At 57.7% G+C, this 22,250-nt stretch overlaps 1 protein-coding gene across 4 annotated transcripts in view; it reads right to left on the reverse strand.

Moving 5' to 3' along the window:
• SDK2 (sidekick cell adhesion molecule 2) overlaps nt 1–15,600 on the reverse strand; it is a 41,568-nt gene extending 25,968 nt beyond the window's left edge. For 3 of the 4 annotated variants that reach the window (XM_072351980.1, XM_072351981.1, XM_072351979.1), the window contains exons 1-2: nt 14,873–15,600; nt 14–173 (exon numbers count right to left, since the gene is read on the reverse strand). In XM_072351980.1, the coding sequence (XP_072208081.1) occupies nt 14–173; nt 14,873–14,951 (239 nt within the window). In that variant the 5' untranslated portion in view covers nt 14,952–15,600. Of the gene's footprint in view, nt 1–13; nt 174–388; nt 443–14,872 lie in introns of those variants that run through there. The other variant, XM_072351982.1, reaches the window with a different exon arrangement.
• Between the last annotated feature and the right edge of the window lie 6,650 nt (nt 15,601–22,250).

The following is a 22,250-nucleotide window of genomic DNA, read 5'->3' on the forward strand; positions in this document are numbered from 1 at the left end:
GGTGGGCACTCACCGGTACTCCAGGGAGAACTTGGTCAGCTCCCGGCTGTTGTGCAGCCACTTGAACTCCAGGGGCCAGCTGCCCTCCGCCATGCATGTCAGCACCAGGCGGTTCCCCTCCAGGTGGACCTGGCTGCGCACCGGCTCCGTTTTAAAATATGGGGACACATCATCTGGAGGGAGAGAGAAGGGAGAGAAGGTGAGAGTTGCTGCCCCACAGCAGCGCAGCAGCAGGACCCCAACCCCTTCATCACAGGTTATTACAGCAGCACTGAGAGATGGGAGATCCCGCTTTGTGTCCCCCTCCCTGTGCTCCCCCCAGTGCAGCTCCCAGCCCAGAGACCCCTGCACCTGACCACTGCCCAGCCCAGCCATTTCCCAAGCGTACCGACACCAGCTTAGCCCATCCAGGGTTTGTCTAAGCTGCTTTCTTTGCTTTATTCCTGACTGCCTTTGTAGCGCTTCAGAAGCACGGAGCTTTTAACTCAGGGTTGGGGGGGGGGAGGATGGGGCGGAGGGGCTGGGAGCAGAGCAAGACATAAACACTTACTCGTCTCCTGTTTTATTTGCTAAGTAAAACTATAAATCGAAACACACAGCTCCATTTTCTGCTTAACAAATGGAGGCCCTTTTACTTCAAAGACACATTCATATTCCCCAGCAGCTTTCAAGTGCGCTTTCAATCACAGCTTCGGGTTTTTACTTTGGGGCCGGGCTCCGCTTTCTTGTGTGTGCAGGCTGCATTCCAGCCCAGGCATTACACACCGTGAGCTGGCAGCACAGCAGCACTGGCCCCAGGGTGCCCAGGCAGTGGGATGTGGGGCTCAGCCCACCTCCCCTCAATGGGGCTGGGCTCTGCAGGAACTGAGAGGCTCCACACCCCAGAGCTGCTTTACTGGGGGGTGGTCCCTTCCCTCTCCTTCATTTCACCATCCTGCTTGACCCCCTACAGCAGTGCTCATGTGTGCAGGGGCTGCCCCTTTCCCAGTGCCCTCTGGATGTGTATCAGAGGGCTTGCAGGGTTGTACATCTGCATCTTGGTGTGGGAGCTGTGTCCATGCGGGGTGTGCACCACTCGTGCTTGGGGGAGCCCACACATCCTGATCAAGCAGCAGAGAAGCTCAGCTTGCAGCTCCAAGGCCTCATCCACATTGGATGAGCTCATGCCAGGGATGGAGACCTCAGCATTACTGCAGCCCTCGGACACAGCTGAGACTCCAACTCCATACCCAAACCAGCGAACGAATCACAGAGCAAACTGGGCTCAATGCTTCCACTGCATCACTGCAGCAGTAGGACCACAGCGATAGGACCTGACCTGCAGGCACAGCCCTCATGGGAATACCCAGCTGTGGGGCTGTGCTGCCATGTACACCCTCCCCGCTCCCCACTGCAGCAACACCTCTGTGCTGTGCCGTGCCTGATGTGACGGTGGTGTGGAGCCCGGTGCAGCGCAGTGTTCTCAATGCACCTTCCCCAGGGCCGGCGTGCTGTTTGCACAGATCCTAATTTGATTTTAAGCAGCTAAGTCTCCTCTCGCTTTGAAGCACCCGAGCCATCTGTTCTGCATTAAAGGGTGAAAAGCGGTGCAGAGGAGGAGGCGTCTCCTAATTCCGCTATTGATCATTCAATCGTTATCCACCCACGAAGGTCAACGCTGCAGCCTCGGACAGAACAACTCCCGGCCCCCCAGAGCAGCCATGCATTACCTGCCTGTTGCATGACAAGGGCATCCGTGCCCACCGTGCCCGCTGTGCCCTGGCACAGGGACTGGGGGCAGCAGGAGGAGCGGAAATTTCCCATGCATGGACTGTGGTGAGGTCCCAGCAAGGGACTCATGAGCACCTACAGCCTCAACATCAGGTCCTGGACATGGTGGGAGCACTGCTGGGGTATAACAGCCCCGTCCCCATAACTGAAGGGTCATTATTCTCCCCCATCTGTTGTGACTGTTTACACACCACTCGCTAATTAGAGACTAATTAGTTGGTGCAGAAATTCATCACTTTCCAAACACAGGCATCAGCAAGAGGGAGAGGTGGCCCCAGGAACATTTGCACACATCTGCTGGTGGAGCAGGTGGGTGCTCAGCTCCCTGGGACCACCAGCAAAGTGCCACACCATGCCATGCCATACTGTGCCATGCCATGCCATGCTGTGCCATACCATGCCATGCTGTGCCATGCCATGCCATGCTGTGCCATATCATGCCATGCCAGCCCAGCACAGTCCCTCTCAGTCCCTTCCACACTGAGATCTCCACCTAACTGCACTTTCCCATCCTGCAGCAAAGAGGAGGGGGACCAGCAGTGCTTTCTCCACCTGAACCATCAGTGGTGATGGACGGGATAATGGGATGTCAAGTGCTGGTAACAGAGAAGGAGGGCAGGAAGGGGAAGGGGGGTGACCCAGCTCACTTCTTCTTGCTCTCTCCCTTCGCTGCCGCTGACATTTTAATGCCAAGCTCTCACAAGGCACTAATCCAACCTAATGGGATCAAAATCTTTGCCCCTGCACTTTATTTACATAATGACCGCCAGGAGCTGGGTCTGAGCCCACAGCCGGTGCATTAACACAGGGAGGGCTTGCAGATATAGGGCACCGGCCCCCAGCTTCACCAAAAGAGCAGTAATGGATCCTAATACCAGTGCGTAATGGACGAGCTGGGATCTGAGCATCCCCGCCAGCTCCAAATCCCTCTTGATGGGAAGGGACGAGAGGTTAAAGCCCAGAGGAACCCAGCCTGAAGCCCTCCCAAGGGCACCACAGCCCCCCCTCAATCCCTGGGTTCAGCACAGGGCCACCACCCCGCTGCCCCTCGGGGACACCAAGCTGTTCCCCTCCCCAGCACATTAATCAGAAGCTGATCAGCTCAGTGGCTGCTTCCTGCTAATTACCATTAATCAGGGTAAGGCACAGCTGGGCGCACCTGAACCCATCCCTACTCATCACACAGCCAAAGGTACACCCCAAAACCACAGTGGGGGGGTAGGAAGGGCCGCATCCCCATTCCCTTTCACAGGGTTGACACCACCAGCCCTGACACTAGCCAAGCCCTGGGGGTCCCCAATCCCTCCTGGGGTATCTCTACCTGGCAGTGCCACCACACAGAGCCCCCTCTTCGTCCCTCAGTACTCCCCCCAAGCAAGGGGAGATGGAGCTCAATCTCTTCTGCATCAGACTATCGCCGGTGCTACACAGCACGAGGAGATTAAAAAACAATAAAGAGAAAGCGAAACCCTCTGCTATAATTACCAGCCTTTAGCCGCCAGCGGAGGCAGGGGAGGGAGGGAGGGAGGGGGGAAGGAGAAGAAGGGGGGGGGGGGGGGGGGAAAGAAACGGAGAAGAAGAAATCCACTAAAATTTTAATAGGAACCACTGCATTTAATTTAACGACACATTTTTTCAATTACCAGAATAATTGTTTTATTCATAAAACGAGTTTCAATAAAGAGGGTAATTTTCCTTTGTTTTTATTATTCATTTGTGTAACGCATCGGCGGCGCAGCTCCCCAGCAGCCGCTCTGCATCTGGGGCTGGGGGATACAGGGGGGCCGGATGCGGGCAGCAGGGAAGGGGTTAACACCACCATGCAGCCCACTGACCCAATGCACAGCACCCATGGGTGACTTATGTGGGGCGATGTGGCGCTCCCAGCTGTGGGACCAGTCCATGCCATCACTGGTGGCCCCACCAGCTGCCCCCTAACCCACTGCTCCCATAGGGTACACTATGGAGCCTATCCCAGCCAATGCGTGTCCCCACTGCAGCCCCCTCCAGGGCTCATGATGGTGACCACGGAGTGCCAGCAGGTGCTGGTAGACGAGCAGCACTCCCCATACTGCTGGGAGCATTAGTATTCCTGAGACGAGGCCTCTTCCCCTTGATAAAAAGCAAACATGGAATTGAAATGCCGAGCACTGCCAGCACCTGGGGAGATGTGGAGCTCGGCGCACCCGTGCCATGGAGCTGAGGATGGAGGGGCTGGGGACACAATGAGCACCCTCACTAAGCTGTGCCCCAGCACCAACCTGCATTGTCAGCTCTCCCACTGATTCACCAGATTAGGGATAGGGCGATGGGTTCACACAGGGCTCCAATGCAGGAGTGGGGATGCACACCCACAGAGCACCACTCACCCACGGGGACATTGACCCTGTGCCACCCCCAGCACAGCACAGCCTCCACCCGTTTCAGTCCCAGCGCTGCTCCTTGGGGTGTTTTTAAAGTCTTCTTTTTTTCGGTTCCTTTTTCCTAATAAAACACCTTCTAATTGCAGATGTGTCCATTAATCCTCGCGACTCACTTTGTTCCTTTCCTTTTCCTGCATTTTCCCTCCCTCCCCTTCTCCCCCCGCTGAGACCAAGAGCTTTATAAATCTCCTTCTGGCTATTAATTAAAAGCAACCTCTCCACTATCATGAGTGTACTTGCCATAAATTAATAGCGGCCTTCTTAATCAAATCTTATCTCCTCTCCGAGCGCCCGGCGTGCGGTGCAGGAGTTGGTATCCCAGCCTGCTCGGCCGTGAAATGCAATTTCCAATGCTCCAACAGAAACTGCAGCTCTGCTCCATCCTCCCCCCAACATCCCTGTCCCCTCGCGGGCCGTGTGGGATGCAGGGAGGGAGGGGGTGGCCAAGTGGAGAGCGGAGGTGGCTCCCCAAAGGCACGCTCCATTTCTCAGCCATTTACTGTGTTTACTCTCAGCCCTGGCGGATGGCAATCACCTCCTTGCATTATTTAGAGAGTGCAGGGGCTCGGAGCTCCCTGTGCTGTCTGGCTGTGGCAGAAGTCATAGGAACTTCTGCTGGCACAAGGGGACATGGGAGAAGGTGACTCAGCCACTAAATGGCTTCTTAGAGGCTCGGCCACTTGCAGGTCCTGCAAGCACGCAGCACACTGCACAGCCTCATCCCTCCCCAAACAGCAACAAGCACAGAGTGAAGGTCAGAATCTCACCTTCTGGCCACATCCCCATCCCCTCTGTGTCCCCTAGGAGCCCTATCCCTTCACTCAGAGGTACCCATGGAGGTATCTCTGAGCATAGCAGAGTCAGGGATGACACAACATCGGTACCCAACAGCTGCTCTTCCACACTAGAACTAATTGCAGCTCTTTCCTAGACCTGTCATAGCCCTGCACCCTAAAACCACACCAAACCTGGAACCATCCCAGTGCCACCTCCCGTGCCCAGCCAGAGCATCCCCTCAGAGGAGATTTTGGGGTTTGTACATGCCATAAGCGGATTGCAGAGGTGTGCTAACTGGATTAGGTGCGAGGCAGACCTGGAGCGGCTGCAGAGCAGAGCGGAGCGGAGCTCTTGCCTGCGTGACATGGGCAGCAGGATTTGCTTTTAAAGTGCTTCCTTCCCTTAAGCCTTCGGAAAGGTGATGCTCTGGGAGGGCCAGAGGCTCTGCCACCTCCCCTCTCCCAACACAAAGTCCCTGCAGGGCCCCAAGACAGGCAGGGAGTGGGGTCACAAACCCACACAGCCACCCCTGGGGATGCACACAGGGGTTTCATCACACGGTCCCCGCAGCCCTGGAGTGGCACCAGTGGCACCTTCAAGTGTACAGCAGTTGTGCCCATATCATCCGCCTCCACTGCAGCTTCCCACCCTCAGCCCTGGCTGAGCCCTGGGGCAGGGAGGGGCTGTGATGGTGGGGGGCTCAGTGGAGCCCCAAGCCCTGACCTACTGGCACAGCACAGGAACAGATCCAGTATGGCACAGCCAGCACAGGGCAGGACCCAACCCTTCACTCCTGCAGTTCCAGTGCTGCCCAGAGAGGCCATGGCACCCCCAGGACAGACAGATGGATGGGTGCCCACCTCCAGCCATGCCAGGGGGAACCTCCTGACCACACTGCCATCCCCAGCTCCCTCCTCCTGCATCTGTCTCCAGGCCCACACTTATTTATTTATTTGTTAATTAACTGCTGTTTCCATAACAAACGCTCCAGCTTCTCCCAGCCTCCAACAGCCCTGGGGCTGGATTGTTAACGAGGATTTTAATTTGTTAATTAAAAGCAGGATGGCTCCATAACAAGCTCCTCTTCCGCAGCCAGGCTCAGTGGGCTGCAGGGAGTCAGTGGCCTCGTGAGCCCCACTGGGGACAGGGCACGGCTTCCTGGGGACGAGGGACATGGGGACAAGGGACAGCACAGCCTGCAGCAACACAATGCCTGCAGAGGACCCCTCTTCTTCCAGCAGCAGTGCTGGATACAAAGCCACACCTCTCCTTAGGATCACCTCTCCGAGCCCCATGCAGCTCTCAGCCCCACATCCCCTCCTTCCCACACCACCTCTCTGCCCAATGCCAGCACTGTCCCCATACTCAGTGCACAGGCAGCAGCTTGGAACAGCCCTCCGTGCCCCTGCAGCAATGGGGACCCAGCACTTTAGTGCACACGTGGCTCAGGTAAAACCCCAAATGTTCCCAGAGCTGTGAGCCCTACCCAGGGAGCAGCACAGCACGTCATCCAGCCCCACAGCCAGGAACAGAGCACGGCTGTGTGCCCGTCCCTGCCTGCCCTCCCCACACACCCACCTCTGGATGGAAAAAACAACATTTCCCCCCATGGGAACCCCAAACACAGCACACACACGGCACCGTTGTGTGCTCCCAACCCATGAGCCTGGAGGGGGGGGGGGGGGGTAACAAACAGAGCTTTGTGCTCCAAAATGCTGCTCAACTCCATGTGCACAAACCCCACTGCTTGGCCCTGATCCCAGCCCCAAATCTGCACAGCCTGGCCCCAAAAAGCACGGAGCCCATTACAGGGCATCAAACATTTGGTGCACCTGGCCCCAATGTGGGCAGTACACCAGTGCCAGCCCCCCTACACACGGCAGAACCAAGCTGGTCTCCATTGGATGGCAGTGTCCCCTTCCCCCCGCACAGGCTGCTCTGTGCCAGCACCCCCTGCATCCCCATGGCCACGTCAGCACTCCTGTCCAGCTGCCCTGTCAGCCTGCATCAGCACAGGAATCACCTCCAAGAGTCCCTTCCTTGCTTTAGCCACACAGTCCTCTGCATCTGTCACTACAGCAGGTTGGGACCATCCTGCAGCCATGGTCCCCAAGGTGACGGAGCTCAGTGACAGGATGGGGACACCGCAGCCCAGGGTTTCAAGCTGGTGCACAGCTAGATGGCAATGAACTGCTATGAAACTGAGCACGGGACGCCCCTGTGCACGGCACAGCCCTGTCCCTAACTGAGGACCTCTCAAAAGCAGCCAAAACTCCTTCCCCAGCAAACTCCTTGTGAGGCCACAAATCCTCCTGACGCTGCGATTGCACAGCTCCTCCGTATCTGGGTCAGTGCTGTGAGTCACGGACACCCAGGGAGTGACTCAACACAGCACGGCCGGCTCCCCAGGAGCAGCTCCAGAACAGTGAGGAAGAAAAGGATGGGCACATCCCATGTGGGATGGCCAGCACATAAGCCTAGAGCAGCTCAGCATGGCTGCGGGTTGATTCAGTCCCATTGGGGCACAAGGAGAGCATCTGCTGGTGGTTCCTGGAGGGCAACCACAGCCCTGGGCTCCGTGGTGTATACAGAGTGTCACTGCCCCAAGGGGTGTCCCCCACCCCTGGCCATACAGGATGCACAGCGCAGCCCTCGCCCTGCAAACACCCACCCAGACAGACAGACAGACACTCTGCAGGCTCACCACGAGACTCTCACCGAGGTGGCGTTTCCCAACTGGAAAAAAATATGACGGGGGAAAGAAAAACAGAAGGCAGAAACCACAAGAAAAACCCCACTCAGCCTTTCCCAGGGCACTGACGTCATTCAGCCGCCAGCCCCGCAGGATGGAAAACGCTGTGCCAGCTCCTGGTCCCCCCTGAGCCCTATAGAGAGCAGGACAACATCATCCATAGTCTGTACCAACAGCAGTGATAACCAAAGTGCCCCATGCCCATCTCTGGCCCCATTGGCACTGCACAGAGGGGAACAGGCAGGCGCAGATGCATTAGGGTGTTGCCTGGCCATCTTTTTTCCTGCCCAAAATATTAATTAGTCATTGCATTGCTCACTTTAAACACAAATAGCTGCAGCATGACAGCAAACAGACTTTTTCTTCTTCTCCCCTAGGAAAAAGCTTTGCTTTTCCAAAGCTTTGCTTCCCATCTTCATTCGAAGACGATGGTTGGGAACGGCCACAGACCAGCCACCTTCCCCTCCCTTCACCCCCCAATGCTGCCCTGCATTTCCAGGGCAGGGAAGCGAATGCTGCTTATTGCACTTATTTACACACTTGTGGCTCTCCTGGCCGGAGGGGCTTTTGCAGGCAGCCCAGCAATCCCAGCAGTGCCCAGCCTGACGTGCAGCTTATGGGGAGAAGCCAAGCGAGCAGCTCTGCCACCGCCCCAGGTGGAGTGCTTATTTCCCCCATGCACAGCACGAGCCTTATTTCCACCCTCCACTGCACAGCTCAGCCCTTTGCCATCATCCCCCAACCTCCCCCCAGCCCTTTGCAAGCCAGCAAAAGGGAGAACACAGAGAGATGAAGGCACCCATCACCTTCCTCTGTGTACAGAAAGGGGCCAGGTGCTCCTCGCTCCCCAGCAGGCGACAGGGAGGGAGGGCCCTCCCAACAGCACAGCTTTGAATTAAACATACCACCCTAATGAGTTGATTTTATTAGTTTGTGAGTGCATTGAGAACTCATTATCAAAATAAACATCAGTTCACTCCACCGAGCGCGGCGTCGCACACACGCGCCCTGGCAGCGTTGCAGATGGGGCCATCCGCTTCTGCCCCCAGTGCTCTCTGTGCCCCACATCCCCACACTCGGCCCCATGGCACCTGCAGCCCCACACCATGGAGATGTGCAGCTACCCACCCCAGAAAGGGCTTCACACCTCCAGCTTTGCTTTTCCATTGTGGGGACTGAGCGTTACTGATGTTGGGATGGGATGGTCCCAGATCCTCCCATCCCAAAACAGGCCGTGCGAGGTCCCTTGGTCCACAGGACATCATCCCCCAGGGTTGCTATGGGCAGGCTGAACCCCAATCCTGCTCCACCCCATTGGGGCACAGTGCTGGGTACCCCAAAGGCACTGAGTACACCCACCCCAGCCCTGAGGAGGGTGGAGCACCAAGGCACGCAGCAGGGGATAGCGGGCACATTGTCTGGCTCTGCAGGACACGCTCCCTTTGGAAACAGCAGCTAATCCCATTTCATCCCCCTTCATGGCCATCAGCTGTTTTTCAGGCATTCAGGAGGCGGGTTGCTGAAACCAGAGCTATTGTATCCCTGCTGCTGCCCCAGCCCCCTCCATCCATCACAGCCCAGCACTTGGCCACGCATCCGGCAGCATTCCCACACCCGCTCCATCCCACCACCATCCCCTGCAGCCAGCTGGACCCGTGTCCCCCTGCCTTCACCCAGGACCCTCAGTCTGACCCTGTGGTCAAAGTCCAGGTGAGGAAGATGAAGAGAGGAAACACAATGGGGTCCCCCCCCATAGTCCAAGGATGCCACCAGAGCATCCCCGTGCTCCATTATTCCCTGCTGGGAAGATGCAGTTCCTGGAAGGAGGGCAACAAATGAGGAGATGTCAATGACACTAAAAAACCCCATTAACAGGAAGCACTTGGCCTAGATTCAGCCCAGCAAAACAGGACCTGGCCCCGGGAACACAACAGAGACACAATGGGCAGGGGATGCAGGGGACAGGCTCCTCCAGCTATCCCAGCCCTACAGATGTAGGACAGGTGAACATGAGTGCCCTTGGCCCCAAACTCACTCAGAGGAAACGCCCGCTGGCTGGAACAATTTGCATGCCCAGGAGTCGGCATATACACCCCGATCAATTAAAAGGGTCTAAAAATAGCATTTGCCTTCATCAACCTGTTGTGAGTCATGGATACAGTAATGCTGCTGAGTGCTGGGCGTTCTGCCATGAGGCCCCTGGTTCCCCAGTCTCTGCATGGGACAACCAAAGTGTCCCATGCCCTCCCCAGGAGGCCCAAGGACCCCCCCCCCATCCATGCAAACCAGGGGTGACAGGACCTCGCCAAGCCCCCCCCAGCACCTGACTTCCTGCATTAACAAAAGCATCCACGCAGCGATCAACATCCCCATAAGTGACCCCATATCAGGAGCCAGGCATCACCACCAGCACGCAGCCTGGAAGGCTCAAGGTGATAGCTGAGGACTCACAGGTTTTTCGCCTCCCCCAGCAGCACACAAAGCAATCAGCTCACGCGGCTAAAATTAGCTCTGTGGTTTCTTTCTGTTAATGGTCAAAACCCAACAAGGTTTCCCTCCAGCCGGGGGCCCCGGCACCGCTGTGTAGGTGGCAGTGATTGATGAGAGCCGATGGAGCCGCTCACGTGTGCACGTGTTGGGCAGCAGAGCCCATCCCCAGCAGCACGGCAGAGGGACACTGGGCTCAGCCAGCAGCCCTGGGGCAGCGCACCCCACACCACAGCCCGTGCCTCAGTTTCCCTTCAGCTGCCAAAGGGATCCAGCAGGACAGAGCTCCCAGCACTCTCAGACCAGCTGCTGCGTGAGGAGATGGGCAACGGGGACAATGACAACAGAAGGTTGATAGGAGAGTGATTTTGGCACAGGAAAGGCATTCTGGCATTCCTGGAATCATCACTGCGCCGTCCACGCTCACAGTTGGGACGCTCAGCTGCTGGCACAAGGTGACAGCTGGTCACAGTGCCCAGGGCCATGCAGTGGCCACCAGCCAGGAGGTGACACCGATCTGCACAGGGAGGTGACAGCTCAAAGCAGCCGGTGGCCACCACTCACTGCATCCCTGGGGACAGCTCTCAAACCCCCTGCACCCGAATTCTCCATTCCTGGGGGCCAAGAGTGGGGACACAACCAGCCCCATCGGGGCAGGGAGACAAAGGGTCCAGGGACCAGCTGCAGCCCGGAATGTCCCCTGCCCTCGGCCCCGTTCCCAGGGATCAGGTTTCCCAGTTCCCAGGCAACCCGAGCGTTCCAGGCACAGGCATTCCACACCCTGCAGCGCTGGGGGCAAAGCGAGGGGCCATAGGCAGGTGGTCTGCAGGGGCTGTGGGAGGTGGCAGCAAGGAGAGGCATTGCTGGGAGTGAAGGGATGCATCCCAAAAGCACACTGGGAACGGGGTGGGGGGATACCTCAAAGCATCGCCAGGAGATGTGCCCCTAGCAGCGGGCTCTGGCTCACAGAGCAGCCAGCATCCAGGGCTGTGCCCTTGCAGTTGGCATTGCTGGCATGCACAGGATGCCAGGCACGAGCAGCACGGCAGAGCCACTGCCTGCACATTCCTGCTGCTGGCAGAGCAAATGCAATGTTCCCCTACACCCACCCATCTCCCCACAGGACACCCCTTCACCCCCATCCCTGTTGGGTGCTGGATCCCCGCAGGTGACCACACAACCCTTCCATGCTGCCCTGTGCCACAGGGCTCAGCTCACCCTTCATTACTGCGATCACATCAACACTGACAGCAGCATATTTATTACTGGCCCAGCATTGACCATTTCTCACCCAGTGACACACAACCTGCTAACAAGCAAGGTAATGAGGGCTCTCGGGCAAGGGCACCTGCTGCTCCCTCACCCAGATGGGACCCAACACTGTGAGGGTTTTGCTCCCACAACCCTTGGAGACCGCACTGCCCATAGGCAGCAACCTGCACCACTGCTGCAAAACATCAATGTGACCACCAGCCACCGTTGATGTAGGACCTACAGTAACACAGCGTGGTTAGAGTTCACCCCAAGGCAGGAATCAGCCACATCAAGGATAAGCTCCAGGCTGGGACAAGGCAGCACCTCAAGCTTTGTGTCCCCAAGGGAGCTGATGGAGTGGAGACAGGAGCAGCACTGTGCAGCCCCACAAGCACAGCCTCCTGCACGGGACAAGGACACCACTTGTAGAGACTCATGAAGACAGACCCAGGGTCCTTCCTTATCACACCTATACACTGTGAACCTGCCTCCCTCCTCCCAGGTTTAATTAGCAGCATTTTTCCAGGATCACAAGCAAACTGCATCCGCTCCTCTGCCTCCCTCCTCCAGCTCCTTCATTTGCTCCCACTGAGCAGAAGTGCCACAACAGCCTCACCCCTGTCACCAAGGGATGAGCAGCATTCAGTGCTGCCACCCCAGCACAACAAGCAGGGCTCAGGGAGGGCACCCAGGAGCGGCACCCATTGGTGTGTGCCATATCACGGGGCACAGGATGGCACAGCCCCATTGGCACTGTGGTTCTGGGCAAAGCACCAACACACCACACACAGTGACGGAGCACAGCAGATCACATCCCTCCCCCGTACGGTTATCGGGTCATCAAAATTTCATCGCTGTGCCTGGCCACTAATGGCTTCCAAAGGAGCATCAAATTTTAATCTCTCTTTTCCTCTCCCCTAAAAGCCACTTTCCTTCCTGAGCCGGAGCTTTGCACGAGGCTGGCAGCCGAGTTCATGGGGAAAGGAGAGGCAGAAAAAGCCACTCCAGCATTCCCAAGCCTTGATGATGGACACCAGCCCTGGGGATACTTTCATGGATAAAGACACCTTCCCAAAGCCAAGGGAACCACTGACCTTTGTCACACCCCCAAGGAAGGGGCAGAGACGCAACCCCTCCAGCCCTGCTCCACGGCACATGCAGACGTGCCCAGAGACCACACGTGGCTGCCAGAAGGCTCTGTACCTCCCACGCCAGCCCCTAATAAGCCTCTTTGGCTGAAGCTGCCCATCTCAGGCCCCTGCCCCAAATCCCGTCTGGAACCTTAAGCCTCCCAAATCCCTCCTGGGACTGGATGCAGCCTCCTCAATCCCATTATGGCCACTGTGCTGGTGCAGGGGGTCCTGGGCTGTGCCACCAGCTGAGGAAAAACTGTACCTCTGGGGGGCACAAAATCTGCAGAACAAAGTAGGGGGGAAGGAATGGGAACAGCACCCCCAGCCCCTGGGGAACCCTCTGTTGTCTCACCATCCTGTGAGGGTCGCACTGCGACAGCTCCAACCCACACCGCATTCACCTCCAGGTAATTAGCACGAGGCCCCTAATCAATAAGTTATTTTTTGCCGTGGGTAATTAATAATTACACAGCGCAGGCAGGCTGTAATTAAACTTCCATCCCATCTCTCCCCAGTGGTGCTGGAGTCTTTGTTTTAGCAACTGCAGGTATTAAAAAGTGTTTCATCCTGTGCCTGGGGAGCTCGCGCCCAGCCGGGAGGGTCTCAAACCCTCCTCCCTCCATCTCTATTGATCCCATTTTCTTCAGTTGCTAGAATCAATAGCACCGGCACAAAGCACACTGCTGCCTCTGCTCCAGGCCTGGCTATGGGGCTGCCAACACACCCATATGGGGGTGTCCCTGCTGGGAACCCACCACAGCAGGGCTGAGCTAAAGGCCGTAGCAGGCACTGCATGCCCATGGGGCAGCTCCTCCACCCATGGCCACTTGGCTTGCAGCAATGACTGCTGTCAGCCCGTGTGCAGCAGGAGGTGACCCTGCCCCCGTGTCCCTGAGCCAGCTGTAGGGGACAGGCAGGCGATGCTCCCCACGTTGCTCCATCACTGCCTGCATTCAGCCGCGCCAGCTCCCAGCAATGTCACACCACCCGCCAGGACACGCTGCAGGATGCTCAGCCCAGATCGTGCACATTGTGAGGAGTAAAGCCCTTTCTCCTCTGCTCCAGAGCCCCACGGGACAAACAGGAGTCGGGTACAGCAGGAGATCATCCCGCAGCCGGGAACAAACGGACCATGGGGGACCGTGAGCTGGAGCCGCCAGGCAGGAGGAGAGAAACTCGGCAAGGGAGTGAATCAATCAAAGAGACCTTCACAGCTCCCCACACAGGGCCTGCCCGGATAATATACTGCCGCTTTAGATGTTATGTTCTGAACTTAATTACTGAGAAATTATAGCAGAACTAAGGGAGGCTCAGGGGGAGCAGGAGGACGGGAGTGCATGGGGACTTGTGGCACCACTCGCTGCCGCAAACAAGGGCAAGAAATGTCGAGGGCTGAGGAGCCCCAGGCACAGCACTGCACCTCTCTGTGCCCCCCATTTTGCAGCCTGGATCTGCTCCGTCCGAGCAGCAGGGATGGAGGAGACCATGCTGCAGCCCTGCTAGACAGCACCTCCTTCACATCCCTGCAGGGATGCTTGTCTGCTGGGGAGGAGACAGCACCCCAAGGAGGGCTCCCCCTGGGAATCTCTGCACCCCAAAGGGGCAGGAACTATTCCTGCCTCTCTCCAAGCAGCCCAAAGCACACTGTGCTGTGCCAGAGCCCCGGAGGTGATGAGCAGACAGGCACTCATTGCCCAGCGCATGAAGCCTCGAGTACCCACAGGGACTCAGGGCTGCAGACCCTCCACCCCCGTCCCCACCCGCTGGAGGTCAGTGGGATCAGAATCACTGCAAGCCGCTCCCAGAAGTCGTGCCGCGCACAAGTGGGGTCCCCAGGGAAGGGGTGAAATGCGTGTCCTCACCTTCGAGTGTGTCCGGTCCTCGGGAAAGGGCTGATGCATTTCTACCCCGAACTCAAAGCAACGTTTTGCCTCCCATCCCCAGAACGGAGGCTGTTACAGGGCAGGAGAAGCAGGAGGCAGCGCAGAGCTGAGTCCCCCCAAGCACCGCGCTACGCCCTGCGCCGTTCGGCCCCGGGCACCTGGGGGTGTCCTTAAGCACCTCTACTCCCTCCCCGAACTCTGGGGCTGCGACCCAAACTTCTCCATCCCGGGTAGGGTGAGAGCCCCCAGAGTCCCACAGCTCCCGGGATTCGTCTGTCGGGGTCGGCACAGGGAATCCCCCCACCCGCTCGGGGTTCACCGCCAGCATCGAAGCAGGAGCTGGAGGCTGAAGAAGCCGCGCCCCGCACCGGGGTCCCCTCATACCCCCCTTACCTTGGGCGCCGGCTCCCGGGGGGCCGGGCAGGGCGAGCACCACGGCGCACAGCAGCCCCCAACTCCCGGGCCGGGCCATGGCTCCGCCGACACGGGGGCAACTTCCGTGACTTTATAATCCGAGCGGCAGCGGCTCCAGCCCTCTCTGCTCTCCGGTCCCCTGGCGCAGGGACCTCCGCGGCAGCGCTGCTCGGAGGGAGGCGGAGGCGATGTGCAGAGCTCCCGATGGGGTGCGGGGGGACCGCAGACAGCCCTCCGCCGTGTCCAACTTCCCCAGAGACGTGCAGAGCCGGGACCCCTAACGATTCGGATCGGGGCCGGCAGCCGAACCCCTCCCCACGAGCTGCCCTCCGCGTCAGGGAAGGGGAAAGGAAGCGCAGCGCTGTCCGCCCCCGGCCCCTCCTGCCCGCCTGGGCACCATGGGGAGCCGCAGAAAAAAAGTTTGGGGTCCGGGGGCGGGGAGGCGGCCCCTCCCCGGCGCTCAGCTTCTGCCTGGGGACATCCTCGCCTCGGCGGCTCCGGGGTGGGATGGGAGGGGGGCGGTCTCGCCTCGCGTCGCACCCCAGCAAAAGGAGAAAGTGCGGCTGCGACGCGCAGCGGCGCGGGGTCCCGCTCGGAGCCGCGTGCGGTGCGCGGCGGGCGGGCGGGCTGGCAGCTCCGCGCCGTCCCCCCTCGGAGCTCCGGCCGGCTGCCTGCTCCTCCTGCGCGGCGGCGGAGTGAGCTGCGGCGGCGGGGCTCGGCGGAGCCGGGGGCAGCCCGAGCCGGGGAGGCGGGGAGTCGGCGCGGCTCCGAGCGCTACCCAGCGGCCGCGGACGGGCGCGCACGGAGATGCGGGGGGAGAGGGCGCGGCGGGCACGTTCCCTCGGCAGCCCACGCTTCCTACGGAGCGGGTTGGACGACCACCCTCCCTCCCACCCCAGACACCGCAGCCCCCGGGGGAGGGGCGGAGGGCAGGAGCTGCCCTCTCTGTAGCTTTCGGATCGCCACGCGCCTGGAGCGGCCCCCTCCTCACCGTCCCCAGCACTCACGGCGTCTGCACCTCATCCCCGTTTCTCAGGGAGGGGACGCGGCAAGTCTTCAGGGAAGCTCACAAGCAGAACTCGCTGCCACCAGGTCATCACAGCAAACAGTGCGAGGTTCTGGAAAAACAAGATCTCCAGCCCGAGAGATGAGCCAGCAGTGCTTCCCAAATCACATATCGCCTCTTCAGGCCCAATCCTGCAATTTATCGAGCCCAGATCTCCCAGCAGGATCAGACCACAATCACACATCCTTCTGAGACAGCCATGCTTTATGTCAGCACAGTGCCTTGCATTTGCTGGGGGAGAGCTGCTCAGTCAGAGCTGCTACTGAACACCGACACCAACAGACCTAAACTGTCCAGCGAGAGGGAACACCTGGATGCTGAATCAGACCCATGAGCACACACAGCACCTTTGAGCCAGGGGGCCTGCAAGGATCAGGGCAAAAACATGAGCAGATTAGCCTAAAGCCCAGCACCAAAGGGTCAAACCAGGGCAGGGAATTGAGGGAGCGTTCTCACGCAAACATCAATACAGTGATGTTAGTTCCTGGGTGTATTTTCCCCCCGTGCAATATATGCTCACGTGTAAATCACACACGGTGCTCAGAGGGACAATGCTTGTGCTCACGTTGTGTATTTGGAGAGTTACTGCCAAATTTCCCATCGACCTCTTGAGGAGATGCTGAACAATAAGCCAGCACTTGCCCACCCCAGCATTAATCAGCTCCGTGGCTGGCATTCTCAACTGAGCCGGTGGGGATCGATGTGCTGTGGGAGGCTGTGAGCCCTGCTCACCTCTCAGGGTGGTGTTCCCTGACAACGTGGGCTGCAATGAGCAGAGAGGAAGCCCCCCGTGGTGGGCTCAGACCCCGATCCCACAGCACTCATGTGTTGCAATGGGGAACAGCCACGTAGTGCTCAGCACTCTCCCAGCCCCCTGCGGGATCAGGGCTTTGTTCCATGCAGAACAGGAATTCCTGTCTCCAGGGCCATAAATTCAGCACCTGCCCTTGCTGCCAGCACTGATTTATGGTTGTTGCAATTAATCTTGCCAAGGTGTGAGCCCTTTATTACCTGCTTGCAGAGGTACCCAGCTCCCCACAGCCATGCAGGCAGGCTTCAAGAGCTCTCATCTCACAGCTGAGCTCCCACCCAGCCCTGTCTGCTCTGTGCCAGCTCTCCTCTGCCCAAATTTACCCAAGCAGCAGCAAGTTCCCACTCACAGCCCCATCGCTGCTCCCAGGGGTGGTGGGAAAAGCCAGGAACACAGCAGGGAAGGCACCAAGCTCTGGGTCACACCTGCCCCATCTCTCCATCTCACATCAGTCAGCCCAATCCCCCACAGCCTACCAAGAATCCCAGCTTCTGAGCCACGATTTGGGGCAGTGTCACTTGTAATTACGATGAGGGATGCACACACGCCAGCTGTGCCGTGCGACTTTTGCCTCTCCAAGATGGTTCTGGAAGGGGTGAAAAGGCACAGGTCTCCAAGTGCACATGGGGGGGGGGGGGGATGCTCTGAGCTCACCCCCCCCCCTCCACCGCCCTGATCCCCTCCTGCTGCTCCCAGGGTGGGGGGCTCCAGCCCCCAACGCCCACCGGCTGCTGCTCCAAGGCTGCTAATGAGCACTTGGCCCCACACAGCCCCGCAGGCAGCAGAAGGCGGCCTCAGGCCTATTTGTAGAATTGAAAGCTGTTATTTTGCCTCCTGCTTGAAGAGGGCGCATCAAAGTCAAACCAAAAATACGTCGCCGGGATTGAATTAAAAACTCTTGTTTGAAACCAAGGCAAGATCCAAAAAAAGATCAAGGCTCCATTTGAAATGTAAAAAGTCTTCTGCTTGGATGTCAGGAGCAGCGTGAACCAGGAGTCAGCGCTACCCAAAGGCTACAGGACAACAGCCCAGAGCTCCTCAGTGTCTCCTTGCACAAGGCTGTGGCTCCCACCACTGTTCCCTGAGCTCTGTGCCACCCCCCGTCCCCACACATCATGGGAAGGAGCTGGGAGCCCCTCAGCCCCTTTCTGCATTAGATGGGAGAGCAGCAGATGTAACCACAGGCTGTCGGCACCGGCGCGGTGAACAGAAATTGGATAATGGAGGCTCTGCAGTCTCGCAGATAGAGGTATAACAAGCTCCCACTGGCAGAAGCTGTAGCCAGACATAGCCAGACTAGCAATAAGGTGTGCGCTTCACAGCAAGGACAGCTGACTGGCTGCAGCAAGGCTCCCCAATTCCTTTCTGTTCGTAATTCAAATTGGGATTTGTCTTTTGGTTGTATTATTCTTTCCCCCCCCCTTATTCCAGTGTTTTCCAGAAGCATCTGCCCTCCTAGAAGGGTCATTTCAAGGTGATGCTGCCCACAGGCTGGGGGCAGGTCCTTGCTCCACAGTTAGGCAATGGGGTGGGTAGCAGACAACCCCCATGCTGCAGGGTGCACTCCTGGACCAGCACGGGGCTGCATGCAGCAGATGTTCTGCTTGCAGCAGGACTGGAGCTGCCTCCTGTTACCTTGCATCGAAGGGCATCGAGCAGGGCTGCACGCTGTCCCTGGATGCTGTGAAAGGGGCATCCAAAGCAGCTGGGAACAGAAACGTCTTTAATATTTGATGACTTCAAAATAAAACACCGGTAGAAGGGATGGCAAACTCCCCCACAAGCTCCCCCACCCAGCCAGGAACTCTCCTCCAGAATCGGCTGCCTGGGGCATCTCAGCCAATTAAGATCTTCCTGCAAACCTAAAGTGAGACTGATCCGTGCATCCCCACGCTCAGTGAGGGCTGAGGGCAAAGCAAGGGCATCTTCCCAGCAGTGACAACAGGACTTCTACTCCCAAGCAGGATCTAGCTCATGCCATCCATCCTTACCACACAGAAGATGAGAACAGAGGCATCAATCCCAGCCAGCCCCTGTGCCCACATGTGAGCAGCAGCCTGCCCAGGAGCACAGCTGGATGGCTGGGGCTGCTGCAAGACATGAGCGAAGCAGGGAAATGCTGCTCGTGCAGCTCCACGTAGCTCAGCCCTTCTCCAGTTCCTCCTCTGGAGCAGCTACCAGAAGCATTTCTAAACATACATTCATGCCAACATCCCAAAGCCTCAGCTACGAGACCCTGCTATTAGCGCTAACAAGCACCCTGCTCATGGGCTGCGTGGGGCTGACTCCCCACCCCAAAGCTACTGCTGAGGTTGGACACACCAACCGCTCCTCCATCATCTCAAAGCTGAGCTCTGCTGTTCCTGCAGCCTGCAGAACATTGAGGGAAGCTGCCAGGATGAGCTGTGGGGCAGACGGGGTGAAGGTACAGGGGAAACAACGCCCAGCACCGCGCTCCGCCAGCAGCCCCAACCACACAGCTGACTTTTATAGCAGAGCATTAAGAATTTAAAGCAGGGTTTTGGCTCATTTTAACGTGGTTACTTAACATTGAAAGGCTGCCTTCCCAAGTCCTTCTCCATAACAGCAGCAGGATGTGCTGGGAGCCGGCCCCAATGCTCTCCTCCAACTACCAGCATCCAGAAGTTAAGGCTGTAGAGGTGCTGAGCACCATACGCCCCAGTTCCCAACACGTGCACTGGGCATTCCATACCCAAAAGCAAAGCAAAGAGTCTGGTGGGACACCAGTTTGCTTTGGAAATATCAAAGCCCTCAATCTTGTCACAGCCTTCCTTGCCTTTGCTCCAGCTGCATCACACTGAGGTGAGCACAGACCCACCACAGCTCTGGTTGCTCCAAACCACAAAAGCAACGTAAGCAGAAAAGAAAGTGACCAATACCATTCAAACTGGCTTGGGTCAGTCCCGTTTAGTTCATCTTCATTAGCCAGTGGATGTGACACACCTGCCCTGGTTGCTACGAGGGGGAACCTGACCCATAGTGTGACTGTAGACAAGGGCTAGGAGTTTGCCAGGTGCTGCTATCCCTGCACGAAGGGTGCCTGACTGGAGCTGAAGAACAGCAGAGGAACCCCCAAAGCAGGCAGCTGCTCCCCTTGGCCATCAGGACGGTGGTGTGCAGATGCAATGTGGGTCACACTGCTCTGCTGCTGCTGGCTCTCCATTACCTGGTGTGCGGTGTGTGCCTTCTGAGTGCTTTCTGGGCACTTCAGGTGCTGCACTGATTTCCAGCACTACAGAATTAAGTGATAAATAATGAATAATAATAGTATGAATAGTAAATAATATATTTACAGGCTTGCATAATGAATAATGCTGAGCATGAGTCGCTGGTGCCGCTGCACTGCTGAGCCAATAAAGGGCAGTGGGCACGAGTGGGAGGTGAGGATGGAGTTATGTGGCTCTCCCGGAGCCAACTCACCCCAAACCTCAGCCATTCATCCTGTGCTTCGTGCCCACAAAGCCCTGGAGGCATTTCAGGGAGACACAACTATCCATCCCTCAATCAATCCCGTTAGCAGCAGCAAAACCTCAAAGTGGATTTCTCCACTCACCACAGGGCGGGGGGTCTCTGCACAGCCCTCTCCCCGTGCCCAGCAGGCTCCAGACTGGGTGCTGCCCTGTGCCCATAGAGTGGGGTGGGAGCTGGGGGTCTGCAGGGGGCTGCACCCTGAGCGCTCTCCCCATTCCCCTTTGGCCAGGCATGGAGATACACGTAGACAGTCTGGAAACAGATCCCAGCTGGTTCCTGCCAAGTAATTCTGTTCAATGAGAGCCTGTCGATACAATTTGCTGTCAATTGTCACCCGTGCAGGGCTGGGCTGGCGCACCCACTGCTGACTCATTAAAAATGGGCAAAGGAAATGGAAATAGCTTCCCACCGGGCATCCCCTGCTTCAGTTTCCTGGCTCACGGGGCCACGATCTTCAGCCCAATGCTGCCCCACATCCCTCAGCACTACAGGCAAAACAGGGGGATGCTCACAGGAGCCCGTCATGTGAGGCTGGTGCAGCTGTGCGGGCAGGGAGGCGGGGGAGCGATCCGTCTTGCTGGCTGCCAGCTCCAACGGCTACATTTCAGATAATTCCAGATAGTAAATTTTTGGAGTCCCTATAAGCTAAAATCAATATTGGCACAACTGTGCGTCATTAAAAACTAAATGAACATGACAAAGCCAAACTGCTGCCTATTAAACAAATGAGTTTTCTATCCACACAGGCACAGCAGGTTATTAAATTCTTTATTACAGGAGCGTTGCTTTTTATAAAAGGGGGTGGGAACACATTGCCCTGCGAGGTGACAATGCCACCGTCTGCCCTTCCTGCAGCACTTGCTGAAGGGCTCTGCAGGCACCAGGGCTCCAAAGGGTGCTTGGGGGCGGGGGGGGGGCTGGGGGACTTTCTGCAATAGCAATGCAACAGCAGCACGGTGGTGGTACATTGGCAATGCAGGAGCTGCGCAGGGTGGTTGGGTAACCTCCTCCTTTGCTCCTGAAAAGCTGAACTGTGCCTCTTCAGCCCGAATCTCGGGAGTGCTGACGCTGTCCTCCATCCCCTCCGCGGAGCACAAAGATCAGGCTCTGCCTTTCACTCTGCTGCCGTCCTTCCTTGGAGTCCCAGCAGCAGCCCCCTGACTGCCCCTGTGCAGTGATCACAGTGCCCTGATTGTGTCCAAGCTCTTGCCATACACCAGGAGGTATAAATATTAATAGGTGCCTGGTGAGGGCTGTGGAGCAGAGGGCTGGGAGGGCAGGAGAGAAGGGGTTGGGCTGCATCCCCCCTCCAGCCCCTCCCTGCACAGTGGCTGGGGCTGAGCCGCGAAATACAGGGAAAGGTCATCGTGCTCAGCCATGGGAAGGAGAGCTGCCGGGCAGCAGCTGCCCCAGTGGCTCTGATGAGTGCCAGCGGCTCCACGGATATCTGTCACCACTCTGCTCTATGGCCCATCCCCGTAGCAGGGTGTGCTGGGCTCTGTACCAATTTATGCATGGGTTGCACAGTGTTCATGATTCCTGGTGGCACACGGAGACCTGCATGAGCCCCACGGCTGTGCTTGCCCCAGGGACAGACACCAATCCCGTGTGCTGTGTGTCTGTGCACAGATAATGGGGATCTCTGCAGCCACACACTGGTTATTAAAAAGAAACATGCCAGATGCTCTTGCACACAAATGGGACCGAGTGCCACGTCTCTCAGCTGTCCCAGGGTGAGGGGACAACCCAGCGCTACCCAAAGTCTGGGGACCAGCCATGCTGCAGGGATGTAGAGTTCCACATTCCCCTCCTGTTCCCCGCTGGCCAGGCTGCTCTCCCTGCTGCCAGAGTTTGATGATGACAAACTGCGCCGACATGGAGATGGAGTGCCTTCCCCAATCTGCCTGGTGCCCATTACGCGAGAGCAGCTGCAGTGATTGATGCTGGCAAGCCCTAGGCGAGAGCTTCCCCATCCCTCCCACACACAC

The sequence above is a fragment of the Excalfactoria chinensis genome, chromosome 17 (assembly GCF_039878825.1).
Source record: "Excalfactoria chinensis isolate bCotChi1 chromosome 17, bCotChi1.hap2, whole genome shotgun sequence".
Taxonomy (NCBI): Eukaryota; Metazoa; Chordata; class Aves; order Galliformes; family Phasianidae; genus Excalfactoria; species Excalfactoria chinensis.